Source organism: Alligator mississippiensis, chromosome 16 (genome assembly GCF_030867095.1).
Source record: "Alligator mississippiensis isolate rAllMis1 chromosome 16, rAllMis1, whole genome shotgun sequence".
Lineage (NCBI taxonomy): Eukaryota > Metazoa > Chordata > Crocodylia > Alligatoridae > Alligator > Alligator mississippiensis.
Window position 1 is genome coordinate 32,917,401 of NC_081839.1, and position 9,818 is coordinate 32,927,218.

At 53.2% G+C, this 9,818-nt stretch overlaps 1 protein-coding gene across 11 annotated transcripts in view; it reads right to left on the reverse strand.

Annotated features, from left to right (window-relative positions):
• USP28 (ubiquitin specific peptidase 28) overlaps positions 1 to 2,757 on the reverse strand; it is a 35,254-nt gene extending 32,497 nt beyond the window's left edge. For all 11 annotated transcript variants that reach the window (XM_019484001.2, XM_019484000.2, XM_019483992.2 and 8 more), the window contains exon 1: positions 2,661 to 2,757. In XM_019484001.2, the coding sequence (XP_019339546.1) occupies positions 2,661 to 2,717 (57 nt within the window). In that variant the 5' untranslated portion in view covers positions 2,718 to 2,757. The remainder of the gene's footprint in view (positions 1 to 2,660) is intronic.
• Positions 2,758 to 9,818: the final 7,061 nt, after the last annotated feature.

Genomic DNA, 9,818 nt, shown 5'->3' on the forward strand with positions numbered 1-9,818 from the left:
TGCTGGCAGGAAAGTACATTAAAATGTGGTTTGGTAAATGTTCACTGGGATGGGCATCCTTCAAGGAGACAAAAAAAAGTCTGAAAGGGAAGTTGGGGGGAAGAGTCCTAAATCGGACTCCTAGCGGAAAGGTGTCTATGAAGAACCTCATCGCTGTCAGTACTCAGTCTTGCTGCTCGCAAATTCAGTGAAAACCAACAGGCCACAGAAACAGGATATTCTTCAGCTTAGATGTGGCCCTTCACATCAGTGTTAAAGCAATGGGAACATTTCAACTTTTGTGCTTCTAGTGTTCATCTTCCATGGAAGAAACAATTCTTCAGTAGCGTCAAGCAGGAGCTTTACTCTCCAATCCCTCTCCATCATGCAACTTTTACTGCTGCCACTCAAATCCTTGTTCAGGATTCATAGGATTCATAGATGCTAGGGTTGGAAGGGACCTCAATAGATCATCGAGTCCGACCCCCTGCTTAGGGGGTCACTACGGGTCCGATGCAAGGCTCACTGAAATAACAGGAAAAGCTCGGGCTGACAGAAGCTGGATGCATCCTGCATCATACCCGAGCCACGTACCCCAACACCACTTGGACCTCTGTGCTGAGGCGTTAATAAGACAAGGTGTACCCATTCCTTCTCATGCAGATGAGCCTGGGGAAGAAAATGAGATCACCACTCACAATTCCTTCCCTTCCCCAAATGGAACATTTCTAGTTACATTTGAGGCATTTCCATCACCAAATTGGAGCTATCTTGATTAAAATCCTTGTCTTCCAAGTCTTTAAAATTCTTCCCGTATGACATCAGGCCGACAGCACCCACCACTCGAGTCACATGCAGCGTTCAACCACGAATACACCGGCCGGACTGCAGCACAATGACGGCACAACATGACTGCTTTCAGCACCTGTCCACGAAGAGCAACTCACCACTATATTATGGGAAACATGATAATTCCTCCGAGGCCTCGGGCCTGCCAAAGAGCTCTCTTGCCTTTCAGAAAATAAATCGGTTACATCACGCAAGGATAGGAAAGAACGTAAATGTCAGATCCCCGTTAATTTTGTCATAAACATCTCAAGCAAAAGGGAATCTCTTGGCTGGCAGTTTTGCCCTTTAAAAAGATGGCAATTCCCAATGATAAATAGGAACATGTTTGGCCCAGCAGCGCAGCAAGCAGGTCGCCAAGCGCCTGCTGGGACGTCAAGCACCGCCCTTCGCACCTCTCAAGTGAGAGACTGGAAACTAACGCTGCTCTGTTTCCAAGTCAGCTTTGCCTTCGCTAAGCCTGGGTGTCGAGGCCTGGAGAGGATCCTCCCGAGAAAACCCGGCTTCCCCAGAAGATGCACGCTACTCCTCCGTGCTCCCGGCAGCGGGGAAGGCGGTCGGAGCGTCACAACGGCAGAGCTTAGCTCAGCGGATCTCGAGCTTTGTAAGACTCGACGTCTCTCTGGGGAGACGCAAGACACCCCTGAGAGAAGTGAGGCCACCCTAAAGACACATAGACGTGAAACACTCCCAAACAGACTCAAGACACCCCCAGAGAAACGCGAGACACCCTGACAGAAGTGAGGCTGCCCTAGAGAGACCCAAGGCACCCCTGCTAGGTGCAAGGCCCCCCCCCAAAAGAGATGCAAGACACCCTTGAGAGAAGTGAGGCCACCCAAAAGATACCCAAGGCACCCCCAATAGATGTGAGGCCACCCTAGAGAGACCCAAGGCACCCCTGGACAGATTCAAGACACCCCCAGAGAGAGGTGAGACACCCCTGAGAGAAGGGAGGCCACCCTAGAGAGACCCGAGGCCCCCCTGGATAGACTCAAGACACCCCTAGAGAGATGCAAGATTGCCCCAAAGAGAAGTGAAGCCACCCTAGAGACACGAGGCACCCCTGATAGATGTGAGGCCCCTCTGGACAGACTCATGCCCCCCCCCAAAGAGATGCAAGACACCCCAGAGAGAAGTGAGGCCACCCTAAAGACACAAGGCACCCCCAATAGACGTGAGGCCCCGCTGGACAGACTCAAAGCCTCCTTACAGAGATGCAAGACACCCCAGACAGAAGTGAGACACCCCGATAGACACGAGGCACTTCTGAATAGACTCACGGCCCCCCCAGTTTTGATGCAAGACAACCCCAGAGAGATGCGAGATGCTCGGAGAGAAGTGAGGCCACCTGAGAGACACAAGGCACAGCCCATGGACATGAGACCCCCCTGGAAAGATGCAAGGCCTCCCTGGAGAATCAGGATGATCCCTGGCGGGACACAAGAGATGCAAGGCACCCCCGAGGGCTGCGAGGCACCCCCAGAGATGTGAGGCACCCAGAGAGATGTGAGGCACCCCCAGAGATGAGACGCACCCCCAGAGGTGGGATGTACCCCAGGGATGCAATGCACTCCCGGATAGATGCAATGCATCTCAGACATGCAATGCACCCCAGAGAGATGGGACGAACCCCAGACATGCAATGCACCCCGGAGAGATGCGATGCACCCCGAGAGATGGTATGCACCCCAGGGAGATGGTAGGCACCCCGGAGCAGCTGCCCCCTGCGAGGACAGAGGCAGCAGGAGCCGCCCCTCCCCGGTCCCCCCAAACCTGCACGTTTGGGGGTGTCGCGGCACCCCGGGGTGCTCCCCCCCCCGCCCCCTGGGTCTCACCGCGCCGGGGCTCTGGGTGCCGCGCTCCACCGCCTCGGCCTGCAGCTCCGCCGTCATGGCCGGGCCGGGCCGGGCCCCGCTCCTCCTCCGAGGCGGAGCGCCGCAGCCGCCTCCTCCTCCTCCTGTCCCTGCACAGATGGCCCGGGCTGCCGGGACTTCCCCAGCCGCTGCCTTGGCTCGCAAGACAAAGGCGAAGTCTCCCCCGGCCCCTGCCAGGGGGAACTCCCTTCCTGCCCCCGCATGTGGCCTCCCTTGCAGGGGCAAGACCCTCCAGCCAGACCCCTCCGGCAAAACACCCCCCAATGCACGCGGCAGAAAGTGGGGGGCAGCCGGCAAAGCCCCACGCCTCCAGCCTCCCGCCGCGGTGCGCGCCTTCCAACAGCGAAGACGTTTTGTCCCTGGTCTCCGATCTCAATTTGCGTGCCCACGTCTGGCGGAGGATGGCGCGGCTCGGGTTCAGGTCGTCCACACGAGCTTGGTCCATCCTCGTCCGGGGGCAAAAGTGCCGGTAGCGAGACGGTGGTCATCGCCAACGCGGTTTGGCGACCGACCGTAATGCAGTCACTTGGCACCCACGCCGTGGCCGGGTGGGTGCACACGGGCATCCAGCGTTGCACCAGTGACAAACCGAGGCTAGGAGCCTAGAAACGTGTCTCTTAGATGAGGGACTTCCCTCCCGGTCTCCCCCTAAGCGCACACCGTCGTCAGTGCACAATCTTCCCGCGTGCAAGGCTGGGCCTGCCTGAAAGTCACCCGCATTTCTCTACGTCGGGGCACGACGAGAGCGGCAGCATGGCAGCATCCTTCTGTGCCACCAAACATCCTCGCCCGCGTGACCCGATGGCCCATCACCCCGTGCGTACAACCGCATTTCTGCTCCTGTATGCTTTCGTGCTGGGCACTACTTAAGAGTGTGAGCTCCCTGGAATAAGGTCCATATTTTAATTTTATATTTGCCTGCTTCCCCGTGATGCTATCACAACAGAACTACTTGGAGGAGAAACCCCGCGGGCGGCGCAGCGGTTCAGACGACTGCCAAGTCCTGTTCTTTTTAACGAGACCGCGGCTGTTCGAGCCTGTTGGGCTTCTGTCCTCTCTTGCTCTCGAGGTGGTGGTGAAATGTACTTCCCTTTGTTGACACTGCTGCTCCTTCCCTTAGCAGGGGACAAGGCTCGTTATAAATATTTTGCCAGCCCTACTGCAATCAAAAATATTTTCACAAAATTGTTTTGAAAAATGTGTCAATGCAGACAATTTCTGGATGTCAACATCCCTCTGCCTCCCCCCTCCCCGGGAAACCCAGAGACCACAGCATGGGGCTAGTGTGGGAAAGCCGGGCGGGGGAAAGTGTCTGGAAAGAGGCTGAGCTGTTTTGTTTTCTTCCTCTCCATGAGCAAAAGTCAGGGGGGATTTGAAAAAAAAATTCACAGTAGTGAGCTGATGTCGGTGAGAGGCATATTATTTGTGAACCTTGTGCTCGTGACTTGGCTTGTGTGGGAGTTAGGAAATGTTATGCAGTAGGTGATGGGTTGTTTTAGCAGGTACGAGTGTAATTCCAGGAACCCGTGATTTGGGAAGAACGGGAGGCCAAAGGTCAGACAGACAACCACCTGCTAAGCGCAGCGGGGCTGGGCCTGATGATCTTGTAAGGTCCCTGCCAGCCCCCAACATCTATAAACCTGGGACTGCAGAGCACATCCCTCCACACCCCTTTCTAATCTAGGAGGAAAGACAGGTAAACCGGTGCCGGACATGATCCCTACGAGTTTCAGAGCAAGTCTCATCAAGAATAAGCAAGGGAAGCACCACTGTTTTGTGGGAAGGGCAGGATAAGTTTCCAGCTAGGCCTGAACTCAGACAAATCTGATATAATAAGAAACGTAGGGGGATAAAAGAGGCACGAAAAATGGATGCTTTGCTTGTGGGAGCTGATCTGCTGGAGCCAGCCACCCTGGCACAGGTACCATTTCCCTTGTTAGCCCGGTTATCAAATGTTTGTATTGCAACACTGCGACCTAATGTAGAGTAAGTGTTTTGTTACAGGATTTCAGAGCGCTCATTTAAAGCAACTCTTATCGGCCTCTAGATTTAATAAAGGCATTTCAGCTGGCTCGCTGCCTGGGCCGTTTGAATGTCAACAGATGGAAATATCCAGGTGGCTTTCACCTGCCTTTGCACTTGCACCAGCCCCGTGCACGTAGCCTGGAGCAGTCAAGGAGCTATTATAACCCGGGGGGATCGCAAGATGCTGCAAGATCTGCAAGCTCCCTTCTCTCTGGGCACTGCCATGATGTATTGTGCATTAGACATTATATATGGTACTGTTTCTTGAAATGTAGTTAGCCTGCGTGCTTCCTGAGGCACCCTGTTTTACTCTGAGTTTTGGTTTCGGTTCAGAACAAGGAAGTTACCGGGCATGTGAGCTGTGTGCTGCTTTTTCTCCAGTTTAATCTCCCCACCCCATGGAGCCACGAGCTATAGCAACCCCCTCCCCATCCACAGGTTTATGGCACAGGAACTGCGACGCCAGCTTTGTGCCCGTGGAGCACGTCAGCGGCCGACTCACCATCTCCTTCGGGAGCGCTCTCACACGGCAGCCTCTCCAGACTGGGGCTTCCTCAGGACTTCTGTGGTTTTGGTTGTGACCCAGTTGTCTGACACGGTCTCAGTTAGGTTCTCATCGCTGTGGAGGTAACAGGTTCATTTATCCACACCCAACACAAACACCAGCACTCCGGGGAAAAAACTTTCCAAAAGCCTCCTCGGCTGCAGTCCTATGGACCTCTGTCGACTCGCTGTAATGAAAGCTTCTCACTTCATTTAGCTGACTCCTGCATCACAGACTCCCCATTAATTTCTAAAATTAATTTCCGACCCATCACAGCTTTCAGGGCTGATCACAAAAACGAGTCGAATAGAGCCAAGTTTGTCACCAAAGCCACAAGGTGGCACTCTGATTATACCAACTGCACGCGGTCCCAAAAGTTAGCAAAAACTTCAGCTTCTTCCACCTACTTAGCCTTTTTGCATCAGGGAGCTCCAATACCTAAGGAAATATACTGAATAAAATCCTTGCTTCAGTTCAGCCACAATGGTGCAACCTCTCCAGACGAGCGCTGCACCATGCACCTTCATTTTTAATGGTGCATCTTTTACAGATCACCCATTTCAACGTTCAGTTCTCAGTCTGAGCGCAAAGCTCATGAATGAAGCTGCGCAGATACAGACAGAGCATCGTGTGCTAGGGGAGATGATCTCCGTAGGCATCACCTCCTTATTAAAAACCCGGGTAGTCTGCAGCATGCTGCATCTCGCTTAAATTAAATGCAGGCCTCCGCTCATGGAAAGCCACGAAGCTTTCAGCAAAGTCAGAGAGCCTGGTGGGATAGGCTTTGTAGCACAACTGCATTAGCTCTTCTTCCTCGTGTCACCTGATGCTGGTCAGGGATAACTGTTTATAAACCACGGGTAGTTACGGCAGCACAGCTGAAATAATGGTAAGAAATCCTGATATACAATGAAACCACTTCTTGAAGAACGACTCATCTTCTCTCCAAAGCACAGAGGACCAGGTTCTTTGAAGGTATTTAGGCACTTGCAAAAGCTCCTAGGAGCCTAAATCACTGAAGCAAAGCACTCAGGTGCTTCTGCACCTTCAGGCGTCCACAAAAATACCTAGAAATTTGTCCCAAACATCCTAAATGAACATCTGCCAATACTGTGCTAGATCCCCAGCTATGACTGAGGAGCCCAAAGCAGATGTCATGCGTTTGCCTGACACAAATGGGCTTCTATAAGCTGTTTTTTTAGAGGGACTGCAGGTCCCACGGAGACCACGAGCAGGCAGGACCATGCAGCTAGAAGCGGGGCCAAAGGAGTGGATGGATGCTGTGGAGACATGGCATATCCCAAACTCCAGGGACAAGAACAACAGCAGCAAATCTGTGATCTCAGATGTCACCATTGAACCTGCTGTCCCCTGACCAGCTCCACTCACCTCTGCATGAGACCAGGGGCCGTCTTGGGAGCTGCGCCTCGAGCAGCACACGGCACAGAGCCGGCTCTTCACTACACCACAATGATCTGGAAGGGAACAGCCCCTTGGCCTCCTGCTCCCCTCCCCCTGTCTTCCATCCCTGCCCGTCCAGATGTGGATCTCAGAAAAATCTGGTCCCCCTGAATTTGTGCATCTGTCATAATTCCCATCAATTTCGGCACAACTGCCAAGGGAGAGAACAAAGGGAGCTGGCGATTAACTTCAAAGAACTTTGTTGGAGAGGAATAAAGATATTTAGGGCCTATTTTGTGAACTAATTGCATTTGCATATTTATGGGATTTACTGATATAGCAGTAATTAAAAACTATTTAGTAGTCTTAAAGGACACATAACTCAGTTGCTGTTTGCATAATAAACACGTCCCTTATTATGTTTATTATGTTTGCATAATAAACTCTTCCCCAGCCTGAAAAGGCAGCCGGTTGTACAGGAGGGGCCACGGCTGCATCTCTGCCTTCCCGGTGAATTGAATGCAGAGGGCAACAGATCCCGGGACACGGAGCGGGAAAGGAAACATCCGCAGATGAGCTCAGCCTGAGATGCTTGGCAAGGACGCAGCGTGCTGGCAGGAAAGGGGGTGCGCTGAGGACCAGAGTATCGTCCTGCCTGTCTCTGGGCCAGGAGCATGGAGGAAGCAGCACGCAGGACCCGGGAGAGGAGGTGTTGCATGCTGCTCTGCAGTGACCTCGGGCTTAGATGGTCACATTACTGGGATGCTGTCTCTGAGGCACATCATCCATAGTCGGATGAATGCCTGTTGGAATAAGCTGCCATAGGAAGACTGCTGCTAGCACCCGAACTAGCTAGTCTGAAGCTAGCCGAGATGCCTCTGGCAGCACAGGGTGGACACACTGTTCGGGCGCCCCAGCGGATCACCTCACCGCACACGCTTCTCTTGTGTCTTGCCCTGAACCTGCAGGCAGCTTCCAGCCCTTGGCAAGCCTTACAGCTCTGCTCCCCGCTGGATGAGAGCCAACGCTGACCTCCTTCGGAGGCGGCTACGTCCATCTCCCCCCAGCAAAGAGACCAGGGAGTTCTCAAGGTCCAGTCTGGGGTGTGAGGGAAGGAAGGGCCGTGACAAACAGGTCTGCGGCAGAGAACTGGTGTGCGAGTCAGAGGAGAAAAGCCAGGTAACAGAACAGGCCTGAAGCAGCTGGAGTTTGTAAGAGTTGGTCGGACAAGGCGCATCTGAGGTGCCACCAATGGGCCTGGGATGCACAGCCTGCTCCGTCCAGCCACCCATGGAGCAGGAAGACCATGCAATGGCAAGCAGGTCAAAAGAAGCCCTATTCTGCACTGCAACAATTACCAAATTCTGCATGTTTTCCCTTCCTATAAGTACATTATCAATCACAGCCACCCCTTCCCCTGGACCTCCATTCTGGACCCCTGTGAGAGGAAAGACCTTTCCAGAGAGCTTATCTAGTTGTCTCCCTCCCTACCATGCACCCTTATGTCCACAAGTCCACAATAGCATCTCTGAAAATACTTACTGAGCTGTTTTCCAGAGCACATCACGTCCAGGTCCTGAGATCTTCTACCATGAATGAGGCTTTTCTTTTCACCTCCTTCTGGGCTAGGAGCATGCAGGAAGCAGCATGCTGGCTAAAAAGAGAGAGAGGAAATTGAGGACGGGACAGCTCTGCTGCAAAGAGATTATCTCAACACGGCAAAAGGGGTGGGATAGAGGGTTGCTTTATGAACACGCAGAAAGCATGCATGCCCCAAATCAATGTGCAGGCAAGGCAGGGATGGATGTGGGGGACTTTGCCTGCATGGAGAAAGGCGACTTGACAAACAGCTGAAGAACTGGAAGGCCAGACCACGTGCAGAGTCAGAGGATGGACAGAAGGGGATTTTGCACTTCCTAAACTGCCTCCTTACCAAGGTAGCCAAAAGCTTGACAGGCTTCACCAGTTGTCTGTCTCTTAGGAATAATAATGCCGGGGACATGAGGCTGCTGGTACTTTAGTTAATGTAGGCTGTGATGGATTGTAAATCATTAACAACGGCCATCTGGTGACAGGCAGCCAGTCAAGAAAGTGTACAGGGGGCAGACAGGAGCTTTTCAGCACATCTCCGTGCTGCTCCCAGCCTGGCGGCAGAAGGAGCGCCATCCCGCGGGTCACCGCAGCACAGAACCGAGGCAATCCTGGATGCAAAGTGGTCCTGTGCTTTCAGCCGCCAGCATTGCACCATGGATCTTAGTCAGGTGGGTTTCAGGAGGGGTTTTGTCTAAGTAATGAGTTCAGGATCGAAGTCTTTGTTTCTACACAACTAGCACACACGTGTCCTCCCTTCCCCACGGCATGCACACAGTCTCAGAAGTGCATTCAGTCCCACAGACACCATCGCTCCCACCTGGGCTTGGAAATGGTCTGAGCCTCGAACTGAGCCTGGGTGTTGCACTGGCAGCACCAGAAGTCAGCCTGATGATGGTGATAGGACCCTATGCGTTTTTGATGACCCTGGAAAAGAAGAGTGGAGAAAAAAGGAGGGAGTCCCTGAGCAGATCGGGCATGCTTGACTTCAGAGCGATGAGGCTGATGCTTCGGCCTTGCTCTGCGAGTACTGCAGCAATAGCTTAGCAGGCCTCAGTGATCTCAGCTTTCCCCGGGGCAGAAAGGAAGGCATTCTCCTTTCCATCTTGCAGGGGCTGTCCTTCCCTTCCCTTCCCTCCCCTGGGACTGCCCAGCAAGGTGGTTCACATGGGCTCCTCACCGCTGCTAGATGAACACATTGCTCGTATATCTAAAAAAGAAGACGGCACTGCACAGAAACAGGGCGCATCCTATCACTGTGCTGGTGGCTTAGACAGACTGGAAATGTGTCCCCCCACTATTCAAGAGAAGCTTACTCACCCCCATTGGAGAGGACATCCCATCACCAGAGACACTAAGCACCCCGAAGCATTAAAACCAGCCAGCCACACTGCAAAACTATGGGGATTTAGGCTTCACATAGTTGCGGGTCTCCAACCTACTAATATGAACCTCGAGAGAGAGTCACACTGCTCCGTCCCCTGTGTTTGCACACACCAGCGCAGAAGGGGTCAGCGCCGCTCTTGGAATAATCCTGCTGTCAGGGAGGGTCTTGTTCC